The sequence below is a fragment of the Poromitra crassiceps genome (assembly GCF_964638095.1).
Source record: "Poromitra crassiceps genome assembly, chromosome: 16".
Lineage (NCBI taxonomy): Eukaryota > Metazoa > Chordata > Actinopteri > Beryciformes > Melamphaidae > Poromitra > Poromitra crassiceps.
This window is the reverse complement of record NC_139645.1, coordinates 6,427,661-6,449,891: the sequence shown is the minus strand read 5'-3', so window position 1 is coordinate 6,449,891 and position 22,231 is coordinate 6,427,661. Positions and strand designations below refer to the sequence as shown.

General features: G+C 42.6%; 1 protein-coding gene across 2 annotated transcripts; it reads right to left on the bottom strand.

The window, feature by feature from the left end:
* Positions 1-3,207: 3,207 nt before the first annotated feature.
* Positions 3,208-6,209, bottom strand: LOC310790915 (uncharacterized protein). 2 transcript variants are annotated; one of them, XM_083652625.1, is made up of 6 exons: positions 6,105-6,209; positions 5,299-5,416; positions 4,172-4,244; positions 3,830-4,079; positions 3,540-3,626; positions 3,208-3,426 (listed from the first exon to the last, which is right to left on the bottom strand). In XM_083652625.1, exons 2-6 carry the CDS (start codon positions 5,354-5,356, stop codon positions 3,376-3,378), a joined length of 519 nt encoding a protein of 172 aa, XP_083508751.1. In that variant the 5' UTR covers positions 5,357-5,416; positions 6,105-6,209; the 3' UTR covers positions 3,208-3,375. The 2 variants fall into 2 exon arrangements, with proteins under 2 accessions (XP_083508751.1, XP_083508752.1); XM_083652626.1 differs by having other exon boundaries at positions 5,299-5,439; positions 6,105-6,128.
* Positions 6,210-22,231: the final 16,022 nt, after the last annotated feature.

Sequence of the window (22,231 nt, the reverse complement as noted above, 5' to 3'; positions counted from 1 at the left end):
GGTTCCCTCTGTTCCTCTTTAATGTGTGGGGGCTTTGAGTCCCCCTGAAGCTGCTGTCCCTCCTGACTGGTACGGTCAAGAGGGAGGAGGACGAGGTGGGTACCGCTCAGGGTATAGTAAATACGCTGCACCTGATAGGTGCAGAGTTCACCCCGTTCCTCTTTAATGTCTGGGGGCTTTGAATCCTCCTGAAGCTGATCTCCCTCCTGACTGGTCCAGAGTCCCTCCTGTTCCTCTTTAATATGTGGGGGCTCTGGGTCCTCCTGAAGCTGCCCTCCCCCCTGATTGGTCCAGAGTCCCTCCTGTTCCTCTTTAATCTGTGGGGGCTCTGGGTCCTCCTGAAGCTGCCCTCCCCCCTGATTGGTCCAGAATCCCTCCTGTTCCTCTTTATTCTGAGGGGGCTCTGGGTCCTCCTGAAGCTGCCCTCCCCCCTGATTGGTCCAGAATCCCTCCTGTTCCTCTTTAATCTGAGGGGGCTCTGGGTCTTCCTGAAGCTGCGCTCCCTCCTGACTAGTCCAGAATCCCTCCTGTTCCTCTTTAATCTGAGGGGGCTCTGGGTCTTCCTGAAGCTGCGCTCCCTCCTGACTGGTCCGCAGTTCCTCTTTAATGTGTGGCGGGTCTGGGTCTAGAAGCGCTGCTTCTCTGTTCTCCTCAGTTTGGCTTTGATGAAGCTGTGAGGACTGAGGTTTCTCTTCATCATCTTCACTCTTCACAGGGACAGGAGTGAAGTCTGGAGGTACAAATGAAATACACACTTTTTTTTTTACATTAAGGAACACTACCTAAACGTGTTGCCATTACTTCATAATGTTAATGGGAAAATTATTGAGGGGTACCAAAGACTGTCAGCTGTAGCTTGCTGCTGATTGCTGCCCCTAAATCAGAATGACAAGATCTATCAATCCTGTCTCTCAATTACGAAAATATAGGGGGTTCAAAGACTAACCGCATTACCAAACCTAGCCTGGTAAAGCAGCCGGTCACGTGAACTCACATTTCATTTTGTGGTAGAACGAAATGAAATGTGAGTTCATGTGACCGACTGGTTTACCAGGCTGAGCCAAACCTCAGCTTCCCAGACAAGCTTGATGCAGGAGCTATGGAATATCACAAACTGTGTGCGATGTGAAATGGGAAATCACAAAAAGTGTGGACCAAAGCAGCTCAAAAGGCAATAGTATACAAAGTGAAAAAAGGGGAAGCTACTTGGAGTTTTAAGGCAATATTTAATAAGAAGTAATATATCTGTGTACAAGCAGTTACAAAACAGAATATATCTTTGATATGGGCAAACAAAACGCAACGCGTTTCAACCACGCAGGTGTTCCTCAGCAGTGAAATAACAATGAAATGTCACAAACCTGCTCTTTGTCGGCGCACTTCAGGACCTAAAGCATCCAGCAGCTTTTGTTGGCGTTGTTTCGAACGTGTGAACATTTTCACACGGTGACAGCAACTTTTCCAACCAAATTATTTACTCACTGTAGCTATAGCAGCTAGCCTACTTCGGTCCAACACAGCTTCATCACGTCTCAGTTAGCATCATCCACCATGACGAATTTCCACATGGTCTTTCGGGGGAAATGGGCCTCCTTCTTCGAGGCTTCGAGGTAGGCTACGAAATAATCTAGCTTATTGCTCCCTCTGCAGGTCAATGTATGTAAACACATGGGTTTTGGTCTGTGGTTGTTCCTACAAAAGCGATATTGATCCATGAAGCCATGTTAGCGTTCTCGTATTTCAATGTCAGCTATTAACATTAATTCAGTTGGTTAATGAAATCGCTGTGAGCTGTCAAAATGGACTTGCTCCAGGGCGTGTTCTGCCCCCAAGTGCAGTGGAGTACAAGGGAAGGAGGGGGTCTTGGGGTGACATTTGACACCGAAAAAAGATCACAGTCATCATCACACACAAGTGGGCAAGGCTTCCCTTAATTCTCTTTGACTGCAGTTGCTGAAATCAAATAGCACTATGTTCCTCTTTCTAAATATAAATCATTATACACATGCAGGCACGTAATCAGGTCAGTACGGTGGTCACTGGTCAGTACCATCGACCTATAACTCAATGGTCAGTACTTATTGGAATCTTTTTGACAGTGCATCATGCGCCTGCGCAGTAGACGGAGCCAGGAAGCATGCTACCAGTCACGTGATAATTGTGTGAGCTACAATACAACATAGCACTTCCTTATGTAACTTTCAAAATAAGCTGATTTTAAAAGTAGGCCTATCCATTAAGGGAGAAAGTAAGTTAAAATAAAATGGTTTGTTTCCAAAAAGTCCGCCTCACAGCACGTGTTCATAGCAAAGTAATTATGTGGTGGTAGCGTTTTCTGCCATTGCCAAATTTCCTTTCATGAATGATATTTCAAATAAAAGCTATTCTTTAAGATATGTGTACAATATGTTATATTTACAATAACCCTGCTCCTCGTGGAAAGAATACATTGGAAATAAATGACAAATTGACTATGTGTATGTTACCATTCTAAAAACCCAATACAATGAAATCCATCACAATGAGGAGGGCCACTAGAAAAGGATGAATCTGTGCCCACTTGATAAAATACCTCTAATACTTGTGTTTGAGCTGTGAATTGAAAACAGCCTGCTTTGGAGGTCAGTAAATAACAGTAATAAGCATAAGTTATCTCTTAATTACAGAGAGGGATGGGCAAACGACATATGGTCTAAACCTAAGCTTAGATCATATGTTCAGATGAAGCAGCGTTTTGGTCCTGAGCCCTATGTCACTTCCTTTCTAACCAGAAACCAGAGGTCTTTATGTGCTCAGCTGAGAATTGGTATTCTGCCTCTTGCCATTGAAGTAGGGCGGTTCACAGCTATACCAGAAGAGAACAGGATATGCAATGTCTGTGATCTAAAGGATGTTGAAAATGAGTTTCATTTCATGTTTTATTGTACTTTATATGATGATTTGAGGATTTCCTTATTTGACGAAATGCAAAAGCAAAGACCTGAGCTCTTCTGGGCAGATGATGGCCAGAAGTTGGAGTGGTTGTTTAAGACTGAGGTATTTAATACTGCTAACTTTATCTCTAGGGCCTGGAATAGAAGGCAAGCACAGCTCTTTAAGTAGGTTCAGGTGGTGGTTTTCATGCTGTACAACTTTACTGTATGTACTTTGGGTGTTTTCTGTTGGTTTTATGTTTTGATCATTGTTTGTTTAAATGATGAACAGTAAAAGTGTCCTGTAAGCCCATGTGGGCTGGGCTTCATTCGAAGCATGACACTTAAATAAAGAAAATCAATCAATCAATCAATCATAACAGTCAAGCATGGACCGTTTGATAGGCGGGAGTTTGTAATAGTGTGGTGCTGCCATCTGCTGGAGGACTGAGCTCCCCATCAGTCAAATCTCCATCCGTATGGTGGTGGCTGCCTTTTTGCTCTCTTGTGGCTGCTGCACAGAAAAGAAACAAAGACGTGGTGACACAGTGAACCATCTAAACATCATTCTACTTATCAAGCTGAGCAGCAGCTAAATACATTTTAATTGGGCTGTGTGAAAGCTACCTTGTGCATGCGGCGTCCTCCTGTCTCAGGGTCTCTGTCAGTGAATTCTACAGCATGTCCTCCTCCTCTGGTTTTAAACACCAGACCCTGTAAAGACAAAGACAAGGGAAAAGACAAAAGGATGCATTAGGTGCATTGTGTCCACCACAGACCCTTCCAACAGGCTTCCAGTGTCAAAGAATGGACATGTTGCACCACATTGACCTGCTATGGGCTGAGAATGTGCTGCTTGGTGCAGTTTAAAGCATTTCAATTTGTGTCTAAAACCTTCACCGTTTCAGCTTATTTACCTTGATGAGTTGGGTCTGGATCTCACCATCGGAGGAGGCAACCTCCTGATGTGTGATCATGTACTTTCTGACACTTGGACAGGGACTTCTCGCTGATGGGGGCAGATACCGTGATGGAATTCTGGAGGATGGGCTGCAAAACTCTATCCAGGTCCAGGGTGGTGGAGGGCTTGTGGTCCATCCATTTCTCATCGTGACCAACAGAGCGGGACGAGCGGGACCACCGGTGCAGCGGTGAGGGTATCGCCGTCTACACAGATCAAGAGTGGAGGAGAAATGAGTGAGTGTAATTTTGACTAAGGAAGTGTTGGTTCTAAATGATGGGACATGTTATCTTCTCACCCTTGTCTCAACAGATGTCCAATCACCATCCATATAATTGCCCTCCTTGGTGCAGCTGCCTTCTGGTGCTCTCCTTCACAGAAACAAAGACATGGTGACACAGTGAAGCTGCCTTCTGGTGCTCTCCTTCACAGAAACAAAGACATGGTGACACAGTGAAGCTGCCTTCTGGTGCTCCCCTTCACAGAAACAAAGACATGGTGACACAGTGAAGCTGCCTTCTGGTGCTCTCCTTCACAGAAACAAAGACATGGTGACACAGTGAAGCTGCCTTCTGGTGCTCTCCTTCACAGAAACAAAGACATGGTGACACAGTGAAGCTGCCTTCTGGTGCTCTCCTTCACAGAAACAAAGACATGGTGACACAGTGAAGCTGCCTTCTGGTGCTCTTTTTCACAGAAACAAAGACATGGTGACACAGTGAAGCTGCCTTCTGGTGCTCTCCTTCACAGAAACAAAGACATGGTGACACAGTGAAGCTGCCTTCTGGTGCTCTCCTTCACAGAAACAAAGACATGGTGACACAGTGAAGCTGCCTTCTGGTGCTGTCCTTCACAGAAACAAAGACATGGTGACACAGTGAAGCTGCCTTCTGGTGCTCTCCTTCACAGAAACAAAGACATGGTGACACAGTGAAGCTGCCTTCTGGTGCTCTCCTTCACAGAAACAAAGACATGGTGACACAGTGAAGCTGCCTTCTGGTGCTCTCCTTCACAGAAACAAAGACATGGTGACACAGTGAACATTCTAAACATCATTATCTCCATCCAACCATCCATCGTCAGGACTGTCTCTCTGTCTGTCCTTCACATAGTTCTCTCCACAACTGTTGGTCTGATTGACCAGTTCAAACTGAGGGGGTGGACTGAGTGCAGAGCGCTGCTTTTGTGCAATTTGGACGCGCAACACATTCAATCCTTTATATTTATTTATATAAAAGTGAGCAAGTGGGCAATATCTGCCTGTCTGTTTCAATTTCTGTCCCACTGATGATGTCACAATGCCTATGACATCATCAGTGAGAAGATGATTTTGGTCAACAATGTCACTGGATGATATGTCTGAACATGGCCTTAGATTCAGATGGCATGGTGTGCAGATTTTAATAACATGTGGGTCGTCCTTACCATGACAATAGGCCTTCCAAAGTCCAGTATCCAGTTTTGCACCGTGAGACAGAGCCATAGGTCCAAATGGAAGTGTAGCCTTTTCTTCTGTGGCACTTTCTCCTTCGCAACAGGTTGGCTGTCAACAGATGTTTACAGTGGCTGCAGGTCATGCAACACAACCTCATGTACAGCAGCAAATAACAATAGGTGGTTGTGTGGGGAATACTGTGGTAAAGGACACCATACTAGTGTACTCAATTCCCGTTTAAATAGCCTACATTTTCCTCTGCTATCCTTTGCTTGCCATGTTAAACGTTAGTCTGCTAATCTCATATTAAGGAAGAAAAGCACTGTGTTTACAGATATTTGAGTGGTTAGGTGTGTTTACAGTGTGCCCACTGGCCCCAGCTGTCTCTCCTGTGTCCCCAGTACTTTATCTCCCTCTCTTGTGTGCACTGTCCACATACACATACTAAACAGTGCTTGGATTTCTCATGCTCCTTTAAAAACAACAAACAAAAACATAGCAAATCACATACAGTATAGGAATGTGTGTGTTAATTGTGTGCATATACACTTTTTTTTTTAACCCCTAAGATCATGTTTAGAACATCATAGTCAGGATGATTTTCACAGAGCAACGTCAAGACCTTTAGATGTACTGATGCCTTTGTCTTTGTGGTGCTTCTCCAGGCTCTGTCTCAAAGATCTAGCCCCTATCTTACTGCTCAATTGGTCTTACGGTCAGTCACATCATGCAAACGAGAGGAGAGCATAGATATGACAACAGAACACCGACTCAAAAGCTTATATTACACACAAACCTATTTTGTGTTGTCTGGAAGTCGTTGCCTTGACGTTTTCGTACAGCCTGCATTCTCGGTTCAGTGGTGTTTGGGGTATTTCTGTCTGACTCCACAAACTGTCTGCAGTGCGGTGGTGAAAGAAAAGTTCAGCTGCACGCGCTGTCAGTGTCACCTGGCTGTCAGTCGATCACTTCCTAGTTGCTGCCTTGGTCCCGCCCATCCGCTCATTCTACCAATCATATTGCAGCGGAAGAATTCTGATAACTTCTTCTTCTTCTATGGTGTTTTGCGGCAGTTTGCATCCTTTAAGTTGCATTACCGCCTCCTTCTGGATTTATCCATCCACTGTTTCCCTAATCAGCAGTGCTTTTCAAAGTGGGGTACTAGTACAGGGAGGACCCCCAGGAGGTCATTGAGGGGGTTCCTACGGGCTACATAAGACAAAAAAGGTTGGGAACCACTGCATTCAGCTGGATTAATTCTCTGGACGTTCCCTCTGGACTTTTAGTAGCTGTTCCCAAACAGCTGATTCCTACAGAAGCACCCTCTTGTGACATCACTTGTGCTGGACGTTCTGCTGGGACTGACATCACAGGAGGCAGTTCCATTTCAGGAACAGTTTTATTTTATTTTATTTAACCTTTATTTAACCAGGAAAGTCATTAAGAACAAATTCTTATTTACAATGGCGACCTGACTACAGTGGTCAGCTGCTTTACAAAAACCAGCCTAGATGAGCTGTGTGATTTAACCACCCCTTACCCCCCTGAAAATCACATTGCTATAACACCCCTCCCACATAAAGTTCCTCAGACAGGGCTTCCCAGTCTTGAGCACCCCTGCAGAATAGAATAGGCCAGAACAGCATAGAATAACATTTTGCATTAGAGACTGCAATGCAAAATGCTATTCTATTTGCAGTGCAACAGATTAAAAAGCCAGAAAATATCCAAACCAAATCTCGAGAAAGAAAATTGAGATCTTTCACTCCTTACTGAACAGAATGTGCAGTGTCCCTGTGCTACCAGTTTTGAACACTAGATGGCACCAATGGACTTGGTTTTAACAAACAAGAGACCAATAAGCCTCAAAGCCTCATCAGTATCATGCACGGCAGTATATATATATATATATATATATATATATATATATATATATATATATATATATATATATATATATATATATATATATATATATATTGTTTAGTCTATTACTAAGTGCTAAAATCATTTTTTTTTTTCAAAATAGGTGGAACATTGCAAATGGGTTTTGATAATTCCACCTGTTTCCAATGCAAATCAATACAGATGAAACATTACATTACATACACACAAAGGCGTGGGGGGTTCATGTTTTTCTGTTGTCTTGTCAGTTTTGTTTTATTCTGTTTTGAAAATATAAAACATGGAGATCTATTTGTAATGTACCTTTGGAGAAAAAAAATGACTACACACAGACTTTGAAATTATAACCTATATTTAATTATTACAACACATTAAACAATAAACACAGTCTTTACAATAGTACAAAAAATTCACAGTATATATTATTTACAGTATTTTCATGGATATACAAGGAATTAATCCATTGACTCTAAGGCATTATAAGGATTATTATGCAGCTTTAATATAAACAATCAATCAATCAATCAATCAATAACCCTCCAGTAGGTGGGGTAATGCAACACAGAAGTCACTGTCTAGTAGTGCAATTAGTAATTAGTCTGCAATTTTCACCACAATTATATTAATTTCAAAAATGTATTCAACAAAAAAAAACTCATATGTATTCCGGTGAATCACTATAACATTTTTGGTGGATTTTTTTTCTGTCATGATGACATCACAGCAGACATTCGAATATTCGTGGAAAACCCCAGAATATAAAAAAGATAGATAGCGTAGAACCAGACAGCACACAAAAAAACAGAATATGAGGAGAAGAATGAATGGGTTGTGAATTCATTCACAAAAAAATATTTTTAATAATTTTCAGACAAAACAATTTGTCTATAAATATGCGTGTAAAGCTGTGTTCACACCGAGATATTTATTTTTCTCTGTCGCTCGATTCAACCCTTTGGAATCGCTCTGTTGCTGTGTTTAAATCGCTCGTCAACAGGCACAATAATTGACGGACATCTGGGGGCTATAACGTTACGCAATGTCATGATGTTTGTCCACTACGAGCCACCGTAGGTGTTTACAAACTAAGCCTATCAGCGTGCTCTATACCGGTAGTACAGACTTCCCTTCATGTCAGCTGTCAGCCTGTCAATCAGCTGTCAATGCGGTTTGTTGCCACACAATAAACCTGGGGTTTGTTCCAAGCCAGTGTGATCCTTGACTCACTCTCACACGGCAGCCAATCAGCGTTGAACAGCGAGCGACTGATGCCAGCGAAATTTCGCTCGAGTTGGGATATTACATCTCGGGCGACGAGCGAATTCTCGCCCTATCGCTCTGTCTCTGTTGCTCGGACAGAGACAGAATCGCTCGTTTGCATTGACTTTGTAATGTAAACTCGATGCCAGCGAAAAACTTGAATAGGTCGGTGTGTGAACGCACCTTAAGTGCAGCATAAATACATACTGTACTCATTCAAATAGTGGATGCTCGCACAAAGAAAAGTGGACAGAGCTTTGGAGCAATAGTTATGGGCTAACTACCTCTAGCCAGCTCTCTGCTGTTCACCATGTTCATCATATCATCTCACAGTCAGTCAGTCCATCAGTCAAATCTCCATCCGTATGGTGGTGGCTGCCTTTTTGCTCTCTTGTGGCTGCTGCACAGAAAAGAAACAAAGACGTGGTGACACAGTGAACTACTTATCAAGCTGAGCAGCAGCTAAATACATTTTAATTGGCTGTGGAAAGCTACCTTGTGCATTTTTTATTTTTTATTTTTATTTTTTTATCCTTTATTTAACCAGGAAGGTCCCATTGAGATACAATATCTCTTCTGCCAGGGAGTCCTGGTCAAGATGGACAGCAAAAATAAAAGGTTTCATGTAAAAAAAAAAATACAAACAGGGACAAATAACATCACAGAATACACACAGAAACACAACAAGCAAACACAAACTACAAGGATTAAAGGCTAAAAAGAAGGGCTAAAAAGAAACTTGACAATCGCACATTTCTCATGCAATGACATTGTTCTGTAAAAACAGATTTTAGAGTATTTTTAAACATGTCAAGAGGGGGTAAAGATGTCATGTTGTAACTCGTTCCAGGCATGTGGTGCATGAAAGGAGAAGGAAGATTTACCTCTGTTCGGCTTTTGGGGGCCAAGAGAAAATTAAAACTATTTCGAGGGCAACTTAAAGTGGTGGCCACACTGCCTTTAGTATTTACAGGGAGACTTGAAACAGTGTCTAAGCCTGCATTGATAAAATGCCTATTAAAGGCATCTGCTATATTCTGTTTGCCCTTAATTTCACTGTGGTTTACCTTTAAAAGCTCAGGAAGAGTGGGAGGTGACACAGACCCTGATGAGGATTGAACCAATTTCCAAAATTTCCCTCTTGTCTCAGGGTCTCTATGTCAGTGAATTCTACAGCATGTCCTCCTCCTCTGGTTTTAAACACCAGACCCTGTGAAGACAAAGACAAGGGAAAAGACAAAAGGATGCATTAGGTGCATTGTGTCCACCACAGACCCTTCCAACAGGCTTCCAGTGTCAAAGAATGGACATGTTGCACCACATTGACCTGCTATGGGCTGAGAATGTGCTGCTTGGTGCAGTTTAAAACATTTCAATTTGTGTCTAAAACCTTTACCGTTTCAGCTTATTTACCTTGATGAGTTGGGTCTGGATCTCACCATCGGAGGAGGCAACCTCCTGATGTGTGATCATGTACTTCTGACACTTGGACAGGGACTTCTCGCTGATGGCGGCAGACACCGTGATGGAATTCTGGAGAACGGGCTGCAAAACTCTATCCAGGTCCAGGGTGGTGGAGGGCTTGTGGTCCATCCATTTCTCATTGTGACCAACAGAGCGGGACCAGCGGGACCAGCGGGACCACCAGTGCTCCTTGGTGCGGCTGCCTTCTGGTGCTCTCCTTCACAGAAACAAAGACATGGTGACACAGTGAACATTCTAAACATCATGATCTCCATCCAACCATCCATCGTCAGGACTGTCTGTCTGTCTGTCCTTCACATAGTTCTCTCCACAACCTGATACTGATTGACTTCAAACTGAGGGGGTGGACTGAGTGCAGAGCGCTGCTTTTGTGCAATTTGGACGCGCAACACATTCAATCCTTTATATTTATTTATATAAAAGTGAGCAAGTGGGCAATATCTGTCTGTCTGTTTCAATTTCTGTCCCACTGATGATGTCACAATGCCTATGACATCATCAGTGAGCGTATCTCGAGAACCGTTTGTCGGATTGACCGCAAACTTGGCGAGTGCGCTTAGGGGGACCCGATGGAGTGCAGTATGTGTATGTGTGTGTGTGTGTGTGTGTGTGTGTGGGAGGTGGTGAATGGGGAAACAGGCACTGTACTAGTATATTACTATTAATTATAATAATGTCAGCAGTGTCTGTCTGTCGTTCACATTTGTGTGGAAAGCTACCTTGGGCCTGTGGTGGACTCCTGCATCAGGCTCTCTATTTCTGTGAACTGGACCGCTCGCCCTCCTCCTCTGGTTTTCACGACCACACCCTGTACAGAAAAAGAATAGGGGAAACAAACAGGAGGCATTAGGTGCATTGTGTCCACCGCAGACCCTTCCAACAGGCTTGTTGCACCACATTGACCTGCCATGGGCCGAGCATGTGCTGCTTGGTGCAGTTTAAAACATTTCAATGTGTGTCCAGAATACAGTATCTTCACCATTTCAGCTGATTTACCTTGATGAGTTGGGTGTGGATCTCACCACTGGAGGCCATCGGCTGATGCGTGAGCACATATTTATTACACCTGGACAGGGCCTTCAAACTGGGGGCAGCAGACACTTTGGTTGTAGATTTGGGGCAGACGGGCTGCAAAATTGACCCCAGGTCCAGGCTGGTGGAGGGGTTGTGTTGCATCCATTTTTTACGACCAGCAGAGGGGGCCCGGCGATGCTGGTGCCAGTATGCTGGCAGTGGACTCCTCTACTCGGAACAAGAGTGGAGGAGAAATGAGTGTCATTTTTACTGCATGGAGAGTGGTCTCAACAACATTTAGCCTTTATGTCCAATGATTCCATTAAAGCTTACAAATGACACTGTGCTTGCTCCCTCAAAAAACAAGCGCAAGTTAAATCTATGATATATTAAAGTCAAAGAGAGCAGGATGTTAATAGGTTAGTAAACACTATATTATTATAAACATTTTCACATTTAAGCTGGGGGAAAACATGAGCAAAGAGTGAAAAACACAACACCATCATCAGCTCCTGACAGCTAAGGAAGTGCACTGACCGTGTTGGTTCTCTTGAAGGTAGGAGGGGGGGACCGGACTTCATCCTCAGCACAGCCTCTCCTGACCTGTCTGTCCACAGGCCCTGAAGGGATGGGGAACTTCCTGGTTGTTGTAGGGGAATTGTTAGCCTGGCTGCTGTCCGGGGCTGCCCACTGCTTCCCTGCACTGATGCAGGAGGCTGCAGATGCAGTGCTAGGGGTGGGGGAAGGGGGCCTTGGCCACGCCCTGCCCTCCAGAACGCCATTGGCTCTGGCTGCTAGTGACCGAGTGACCTTTGACCTGACATGGAGGTCATCATTAAAGCACTGTGGAGCAGACACAGAGTGGAAAGACTGTCACTGCATAGTTACATACACTCAGTACACAGACATCAAAGTAGTCCAGAGCATATACATGGCTGTTTTACACTATGTGTTTTATGTGTGTATGGACATGTATGCGTTTGGCCTATGAAATTAATGCTATTTTTATGTTAGAGACTCACCTGATTGTATTGTGACCCAATTTCGATGGGGGTACCATCCATGTTGGCGACGCAGGGCAGCGGGCAGTGCTCACTGCACTCTGGGTGAGTGACCACTTTGCAGCCACGGCACACCAGAGTGGTCTTCCCACACCTGATCCTCTCCCCACAGGGCTCACACTCACAGTACTCGCACTTATTGACCTTAGGGAGAAACAAGACAAGACTTAGTCAAGATAGTGGGCCGACAGCGGGAAACATAGTGTTCAGTGAAACCTGGGGAACACACTGAGTTTTGCAAATAAGCTCTTTGATCAACATAATACTGCAAGACGCGTGGCCTAGTAGCAGCTTCACCTGCGTTTAAAGTACCATTAAGTACAGTGATAATACAATGTGTACTTCTTCAGTTCACTCCAGTGCATTCAAGATTCAAGATTCAAGATTTATTAAGTGTCCCAAAAGGGCAAATTGGATTGCAAAAAGCATAGTACAAAGTACATACATACAAACAAATAAGACAATAAAGACATTATAAAAACAGTCTAGAGCAGCAGTTTAAAGTGCAACACAACAGTTAAAATGCAAATGACAACAGTAGCAACGATCTAAAGTGCACAGTAGAGATATAAAGTGCATGGTAGCAAAGGCGAGTGACATGTAAATGCTTTAACGCACTGTATAGTGGATGGTAAACATTTGCTTTGCATCACCACAAAAGCACTACAGTAGAACTACGCTAAATAAAGAAAACAGCCAAATACAGAAAACACAGAGGTGAAACTGCTTCTAATCTTCCTGTCATACAAGTGTCTAACTGATCGATCAGATAGACACTTGTAGGAAGATTAGAAGTAGGTTGAATATAACCAGAATGATCCTTGAATCAGAAAAGAAAAGGTGCTTTTCCACTATGATTAAATGACTCTTCCACATAGGTGGCATTCTTACAGTTTTGGAGACAACCTGATGAGGCCGGAGCCTGCCGTTGTTCTGCAGAGTTCTGCTCTCATGATCGCTCTCTGATTCTGAGTCCCACTCCATGGCAGCTGCACAGGGGAGATAGAAAATACATATAAGCTCGTGTATCCAACATACCAATACCATCTTTTCATCACGGGAAATTCTATGAGTTCTTGGTTCCGTAGTTATTAAGGAGACCATTTACACACAGCGTCAGGAACATTTTTAAGGGTAAATATAATAGATCGCATAATAGAAATCCAACCAGTTTCTCTCCTGATAAGGAGCAGAGCAAGTAGCATCAGCCTCAACAGATCATGACCACCGTTTCAAATTTGTAATTGCATTTCTTTCATAGTAACGTTAAATCGCTGCATGGGTGAGTGACACTGCAGCAGCCAATATAGCCTACTACTGTACTACTAGAGATGATTACTTTTAAAAGTGAAGAAAAAACAATGTTAATATCTGCTTTACTACTTAAATAATGTAATATTATATGCATAAAGTGATATATAGCCCCATAATTAATGTGTCATATTATGCATAAAGTGTATACCGCTCTGCTGCATAATGGGTGATATTCATTCATCTTTCCCAAGTATTTTCCAAGCCTGCCGGCTTCGGTGCGAGCAGCTAAACTGGCCCGGGCCGCTTCCTCTTCTGACTGTCACAAACCAGCGTGCATAGACGACCGCCACCTAGTGTGTGTGTTAGTATCATGACTTCAGAAACAACAACTAGCTACTAATACTGCTACTACTAGACTACTACTACTACTACGTCATTTCAAAGGGTAGCTATTTAGGAAGCTACCAACTACTTCACCATGGAAGTAGCTGAAACTACAGCAAAGCTACCCTAAAATAATACAATAGCCTACAAAAAAGCACAATGCCAGCAAAAATATGCCTCTCAATTGACATTCATACATTCATTTTTGTTGTTGTAATCAAACCTGGGTTCTTCTGGGTTTTGTCTTATCATTATCAGACAAATAAACATTAAAGACTTTACTAGCATTGGTTATGGTTAGGGTGAAGAATCTCAGGGCAAGCCAATCAGAGGCAGCTGAGGCTCTGTGTCTTGCGCTAGGATTGGTTAAGGTTAGGGTAAGAATATCATGGCAAGCCAATCAGAGGCAGCTGAGGCTGTGTGTCTTGCGCTAGGATTGGTTAAGGTTAGGGTAAGAATATCATGGCAAGCCAATCAGTGGCAGCATAGGCTGTGTCTTGTCAAGAAGTACACTAACGTTAGTGGGATCCTGGCTGACTCCACGTTCTGTGATGTCTTCAAAGCGATCAGGATGAAAGAAAAAAGTGTAACTTGACTCACTACGCAAACATGAATGTAGTTGAACTACCAGCAAGCTGCTGCAAAATGTAGTTAAACTCACCGAGCTATAGCCTACTACGTAGTTCAAATACATGCAATGTAACGTTAGTACTTCGTACAGCTGGCGTAGCCACGGGTGTGCCAGGGTGCTCCTGTGCCACCCAAACCCAAAGAGGCAGCTGGCACAGACAAAAAAAACGGGGGTAAAAAATAAAGTTTTTTGTTTGTTTGTCCCCCAGAGCATCATGGGAAACTAGCTAAGCTGTCTAGTAAAGTAAACAAATGCAGCGCCAAATCAAGAAGAAATGAAACAGAGCTCGCTTGTAAGCTTTTTCGACAAAGGCAAGAAATGTCGCATTGACGAGGAAGATGACTCGTCGCCCTCCCCCTCAACAAGTGCGGCTTCACGGCTTGTAGTTGTAGTGCACCACCCGTTCCGTTCCTGCACCTGTTTGGTGGGGGTGGACAGTGGAGACGGACGAAGATTCTGTCAATATTTTTCCAACTTTACCGAACTCGAAGATGAAGATGATTCAGCCGTTACTGTAATTACAGCTGGTTTGTGCAGCGGCCAGCAGCAGACCCAGAGGACACTAACGCTACCGCTTCTATCTGCTAATAATGAGTGCAGCGAAAAGGAGCAAACATTGATGGTTTATAGTTATATGGTCCTATCTTCATATTCCTCTAAATCTGGCTTGAAAAGCACTGTCTGGAGGCGAGGCCGAGGGCGTTAGTTACGGTTAGGTGTTGTAAACTTAATAACGGTGATTAACCTCATGTAACGACCAACCAAACGAATGAGGGCCTAGCTAGCTAATGTTAAAAACGATTAATAGCCGTTAGGGTTTACAACACCTAACCGTAACGTAAACGCCCTCAGCCTCGCCTCCAGACAGTAGTGCACGAAGTACTAACGTTACATTGCATGTATTTACCGTTTTCATAAAAGTCCATCTGAAACACCGAGCAAGAAAAAGACGAACAGAGGCGCATCGACTAGCGTTAGCTAACTGCTAGCTAAGTTAACCAAACAAGCAGCCTAAACGTACGGCTCAAAATGACACTGTTTGATATATCCACAATTTAAATCAAACAATTGTTCTTCGCCTTACTTGGTCCTGCAGGGTCTTGGTCCATAAATCTCAAATGAAATCGTCTTCTTTCGTCTTAAGCTGTGGTGTGGCTTGAGGAGAGTTTTGAACTGGTGTTCACCGTCTGCACTCTGAACTCAAACTGAAGTTGAACTGGAAAACTTATTGATTTGAATATGCCTTATGCGTGTGCGTGAGCTGATTGGTCACGTTCACGCGCAAACACCGTGACCCGATTGGCCCACGCACGGTCGCCAACGTCACGTTACGTCCTGCTTCAGCCTGCCTACCAAGAGACTTTCATCCACAATTTATTTTCCCATAGACATTTCGTAAAATGCGTATAAAAATAGTTTTACTTGTTCAAACCTATATACATTTATATAATTTTATATATATATATATATATATATATATATATATATATATATATATATATATATATATATATATATATATATATATATATATATATATATATAGTGGTAATCTTATCAGACTGTGTGCAACCTTCCTCATCAGACAATGATACCTGACTCACATGGCACATACTGAATTATAATGTGCTCATAAGCATATGTCCACAATTGTGCTTGATGGCTGTGATATAAATGACTATATATACCCAAGTTACTGATGTTTAGGGGGCAAAGATTATGGAAACCATGTCAATAATCGATGGTCCAAGTGATGTACGTTATTATGTTATTATTTGGCAAGTTATTCATGGTATAGTTTCAAGTTAAAGGAATAGTTCACCCAAAAATGAACAATCAGTGTTTCAACTGGCATTGGGGGTGAGTAGAGAATGACTGGATTCTCATTTGCAGCCCACTACTGCACCCCCACATCCTGGCCCACAGCATCAGTAGCACTTAATTGCCTCAGAGTACAGCAGGACAGGCAGTGGACAGAAGGAAGTCTGCAGCTCCGGCCCAACACCCCCCATCATCCACAGTCTGTCCGCCCAAAGTTGCCAGCTCAGAGGCAGTTGTTCCCTCAGCAGGCACCTCCACCTACCTACCTCTGCCCCTCTGACTGACAAGCTTCAGGACAAATTACACCATCAGTGATGTCATCACATATGATGCTTGCTTGGCATAATAGCGAATTCACTCTTGTTGTATTGAGTTCATTTGTTACATTTATTTTATATAATTTTTTCATTCATTTCTTTGTGTGTGTTATGGATATACGTGTGTCAGGTACACATTTTGTAATAAATTTGCACTATATTTCTACAGCTGTACTTTTGACTTATTACTACCAAAAATATCTGTAACAACACAAGTCAAGCAAAGTATTGCTTTGTGCAAGCCCAAGCAGAAAATGAAATGATGAGAAAATGTACATCAACAGAACACTATTGCAAACCGTCCATCATGTGTACTTTGTGCTTCAGGAGATCCCGAGGTCTTTTAAAACATTTGCAATTATCAATAGACTCAGATTCCATGGACTTTACAGTGCATTTAAATCCAGTGAGAGTAACTAGGTCCTACAGTATATTCCACCCAAACACTACTTTTTGTCCAAGTACTTATAGTTTTAAAGGTATATTCCACCCAAACAGTACTTCATGCCAAGTTAGGTTTAGTCCAGCCAAATACTTCTGCCTAAGTACTTATGGTTTTAAAGGACAGAATATACCTTCAAAACTATATGTACTTGGACAGAGAGTAGTATTTAGGTGGAATATACCTTTAAAACTATAAGTACTCGGACAGAAAGTTTGAGTAGAATATGTGTGGCGGCCTGGGAGAAGCCTTCACATGTCAGTGCTACACATTGTTGGTAATGAGCCAAAGGTCAAAAGGAAAATTTTGAGATTTTGAGTGATTTGGTTACAACGGTTTTGGTGGAATGCCACTGTAGAAAATATGTTGTGGAATGTTTAACCCCATTTATTTATTTTTCACTTTTAGACACATAACAGATTGAAATACTTGTAACTTTGGTTCTGAGAGAGCTGTCATTCAAAAAGCTATATACAGTATAGTGGAGAGTTTCTAATTTGTGGAAATATCAAACATTTTAAATCTAAAATTGTCACCGTGTGAAGGGTTTGTGCAGGCCTTTGAAATAAGTACTTGGACATAAAGCACTAAAAGCAAAGCAGTATTTGGGTGGAATATATCTTCTAAACTTGAACATAAAGTAGTATTTGGGGAGAACATACCTTCAAAACTATAATACTTGGGTCTCTGGCTCCACAGATCCATAGTCTGGCTCTACCGACTATCTTGATTCAGCAGTCTAATTAGCTCAGTTGAACTATACTGATGATTAACTATACTCACAAACTGACCCTAGTAACTCCTGTAAATTTTGTTTATCTTATTGTAAAGTGTTACCCATATTTTTACTGACAGGTTTTCTTGTATTATGCTTGTACCCATTTTTTATTTTCATTTCATTGTTCCAAAGCCCTGTCATTCATCATATTGCTTTTTACATAATCACTTCATTGTATTTAAAGCACACTAACTCTTTAGAAAGCACTATGCCGTTAAAGTCTATTGTTATTATTAAAACTATATTTTGAGTAAAGGAACACACCGCCGATTTTCAACTAGCTTTATATCATTACAAAATCAGTAGGGGCCTATTTATAGCAGAAAACTGTAAACAGCTTTGCAGGCATTCATTTAGTTTGACAGTTATTGAGAGTTGATTTAAGCTGTGGACCAGTGATGTCATTCATGCACAAATAACGCCAAGCAGCCTCGCCGAAGTAGAGACCAGACAAGAGCACCACACTATGAGACCGCTGGCTCTGACGCACCTCATACTGTTTTTACAAGCACAGCACAGAACTGTGGCTATGTATATAATGCATTTATTGTCTCATTTGATACATTACTCATGTTTACCAAGCTGTAGGCCAGTGATACTCAACTTGTGGCCCGGGGGCCAGATGCGGCCCACGATAGAGTGCAGAGTGGCCCCCCGACCATTCTCTTATTCACAATGAAAAGTTTGACTGAGCTCCAGCTAAATTGTTAAATACCACCGTCTGCTCGCCACTCAGGCACTCATGTACCTAACTAACTTAACATAACTATGCTGTGTGAACAAAATTGTCAGACTAAACTCCAGCTGACACCCCAAAAACCTACAATCCGCTACTGTACAGAAAAAAATATATCCATGGTTGTTTTGTTAACTGGCCCCTGGCCTCCTATCATTATACAAAAGTGGCCCCCGGACAAAGCAAGTTGAATATCCCTGCTGTAGGCAATGGGAGAGGAAGACCAGTTGCCCCTTTCTTTGGGGTAACATCTATTTGCTATTTTATCAGACTGAACAAAAAGGCAGTGAATTTTAACAAAGAACTTTATTTCACAACTGTGGTGAACAAGTACTACAATGGCAAAATAATATCCATGCTCAGTGACTGATAGCTAGCTGCGTTGAACTGAGAGCACATAAATCAAAAATCAGGACAGCTGAGCTGTATGAGCGAGAAACACACAAACAGAACGGAAAAACATTGACCCAACGAAAAATGCCCAGTGTCACCGGTAACACCGGTGTTATCACGACTATGCTACAGTATCTAGCATGGAACTACTTTTTTAGGGTCTGAGGCTATCTGAACCAGGTTATGTCAGGTTTCTCAGGTGAATCAGAACAATTAACAGTTCGATCTGCTTCACTAAACACATTTAAATATTAATTTCCTGCTGTTCTTTTTCTGCCCGTTTAATTCAGAACTTTCCTCAGCTGTTCAGTTAGAAACAGGCTTAACAATGGGCCTAGCTAGATCTACATTATCTAATTAACAACATAGAACAGAATTATAGAATGAATGCACACACTGTATGTACCAGAGAAACGGAGCAATTAAGGTGTTTCTCTCCTGTGTGGTAAGTCATGTTACCGTTCAAATTTCCATTTTGACTACAGCTTTTAACACAGACGGCAATTAAATGGTTACTCTGCTGTGTGGATCTCTGTGTGATTCCTCAGGCTTGATGAGTGACTGAAACTTTTGCCACAGACTGAGCAGTTAAATGGAGTCTCTCCTGTGTGGACTACCATGTGTCTCTTCAGGTTTGATGATCTACTGAAACTTTGACCACAGAGTGAGCAGTCACATGGCTTCTCTCCTGTGTGGACTACCATGTGTCTCTTCAGGTTTGATGATCTACTGAAACTTTTACCACAGACTGAGCAGTTAAATGACTTCTCTCCTGTGTGGACTACCATGTGTGTCATCAGGTCTGTTGATCGACTGAAACTTTTGCCACAGACTGAGCAGTTAAATGGCTTCTCTCCTGTGTGGACTACCATGTGTGTCATCAGGTCTGTTGATCGACTGAAACTTTTGCCACAGACTGAGCAGTTAAATGGCTTCTCTCCTGTGTGGACTACCATGTGTCTCTTCAGGTGTGTTGATAGACTGAAACTTTTGCCACAGACTGAGCAGTTAAATGGCTTATCTCCTGTGTGGACTACCATGTGTGTCTTCAGGTGTGTTGATCGACTGAAACTTTTACCACAGACTGAGCATTTAAATGACTTCTGTCCTGTGTGGACTACCATGTGTGTCTTCAGGTGTGTTGATCGACTGAAACTTTTACCACAGACTGAGCAGTTAAATGACTTCTCTCCTGTGTGGACTACCATGTGTTGCTTCAGGTTTGATAATTGACTGAAACTTTTACCACAGACTGAGCAGTTAAATGACTTTGCTCCTGTGTGGACTACCATGTGTGTCTTCAGGTGTGTTGATAGACTGAAACTTTTACCACAGACTGAGCAGTTAAATGGCTTCTCTCCTGTGTGGACTACCATGTGTGTCTTCAGGTGTGATGATCTACTGAAACTTTTACCACAGAGTGAGCAATTAAATGGCTTCTCTCCTGTGTGGACTACCATGTGTCTCTTCAGGTGTGTTGATCGACTGAAACTTTTACCACAGACTGAGCAGTTAAATGGAGTCTCTCCTGTGTGGACTACCATGTGTGTCTTCAGGCTTGATGATCTACTGAAACTTTGACCACAGAGTGAGCAGTTAAATGACTTCTCTCCTGTGTGGACTACCATGTGTTGCTTCAGGACATTTTTAAAACCAAAACTTTTACCACAGAGTGAGCAGTTAAATGGCTTCTCTCCTGTGTGGACTACCTTGTGTGTCTTCAGGTTTGAAGATTTACTGAAACTTTTACCACAGAGTGAGCAGTTAAATTTTTTCTGTCCTGTGTGGACTCTCTTGTGTCTCTTCAATCTTGAATCGTGTGTCTCTTCAATTCCCTCTTCAATGTGTGGGGGCTCTGGGTCCTCCTGGTGCAGACTGGAGCTCCGCTCCTCCTGCTCAGTGGGAACCTCTTCTTTACTGACCAACAGGAGGGCTGCTGGTGTGACTGAAATAGAGACATACACACATGAATGAAGACTGTGAATGCAAGTCAATAGCTGTGGCTGTGTGGGAAACCCCTGGTCTCGCGCTCGCTGCTTCTAGCTCAGAAAAAGGAGTGATGGCAATGGTCAAAATGCCAAACTCGAGGCTTAAAGACGGGAGTCCATTACCCAATTGGTGATGCCACAGTGGCTCCGCCCATATTTTTATACAGTCTATGGGTGGACCCAGAGTCATATATATAGAAGAGTCGCGACATCTCCTTTCACTCCAATGGACCAGTTTTTTACTCTCAAGAGTTCCCGGAAGTAAGGTTCTGGATTAAGCAGCGCTGTCGAGTTGCAGCAAAATGGACCGTTTGTGATGTACTTTGAAAGGGTCAGACGTTTAAAAAATAGCGTGAGCCTCCTTCCTGGCTGTTCATTGGCTACTGAGTCACGCATTTTGGACCTCTGCTGATGCCACTCTCTTATTACTAGATTGCTCTGGGTGGACCTAAACAAATGATTGAGGGGTACCAAATACTGTTGACTGTAGCTTACTGTTGATTGCTGACCCCAAAACTGAATGACAATAGCTCCCTGAATCTGAATTACTGAATCAGCGGTAGGGATGTAATGATAACCGGTTTTAATGATATCTGTGATAAAAGTCCTTACGATAACCGTACCGTTTCAAATTGTCATTATCATTCAAATCGTGGTACCACGATTACCGTATTACCGTGATTACAGTGCTTTGAAAAACATGGTAAATACTGTCCATCATCAGCTAAAGTTGGCAACCGTCTCCCAGATGCAGACGCGCAGCCTTGGAGAACTGATTTCAGTGAGTGTATCCATCCTTTTTGGGTCAGAGTTTTCAATATAAAACTTGGTTAAATGATCTCTGTGAGTGTATTAGTACTTTTTGAACATTTTCAGCACATTTTAACAAACCGTGATAATACTGATAACCGTGATAATTTTGGTCACTATAATCGTGATATGAAATGTTCATATCGTGCCATCTCTAATCAGCGGTTGACTTCTTATTACTATAAAAGTTAAGCGGCACTAACTGATGCATTCTCATCTACAATAACTAGAAAGAAAAATATTTAAATCGATAATGAACTCAACTTTAGTTTGAATGCATGACGGACCAAAAACAATGTCAAAGACGTATCGAGAGGGGGGAAATAACTTGTTAACACTCCAACTAGGGCTGTCACGTTTTCCAAACAAAGTTCCAACGCATTTGAAATGACACACAATTAGTTTGAATATAGTGGAAGCTCATAACGGAGCTACTTCATAGAAACAAGAGGGTTGAATTCACAGTTGAACACGTGTACTCGCGTTGGGTGAAAATAGCTAAAGAATGTGTAGTGCCATCTTTGACAACATTTTGACCTCTAACCTCTCAGCTCCGACCGCGGCTCAGAGCAAACTGTCTGGACTGCTTCTCATAAGATGCGTTTGTTTAACGTCGTCCGCACGACCCGGTACAGTGGAGTTTG

What these genes read in the sequence shown, in the direction of transcription:
- LOC310790915 (XM_083652625.1), bottom strand. Translation starts at nt 5,356, where the DNA reads ATGGCTCTGTCTCACGGTGCAAAACTGGATACTGGACTTTGGAAGGCC. An exon ending in TTGGAAGGCCTATTGTCATG is followed by an intron (nt 4,245 to 5,298) that starts GTAAGGACGACC and finishes GTTTCTGTGAAG; the next exon opens with GAGAGCACCAGAAGGCAGCT. An exon ending in GGACATCTGTTGAGACAAGG is followed by an intron (nt 4,080 to 4,171) that starts GTGAGAAGATAA and finishes TGATCTGTGTAG; the next exon opens with ACGGCGATACCCTCACCGCT.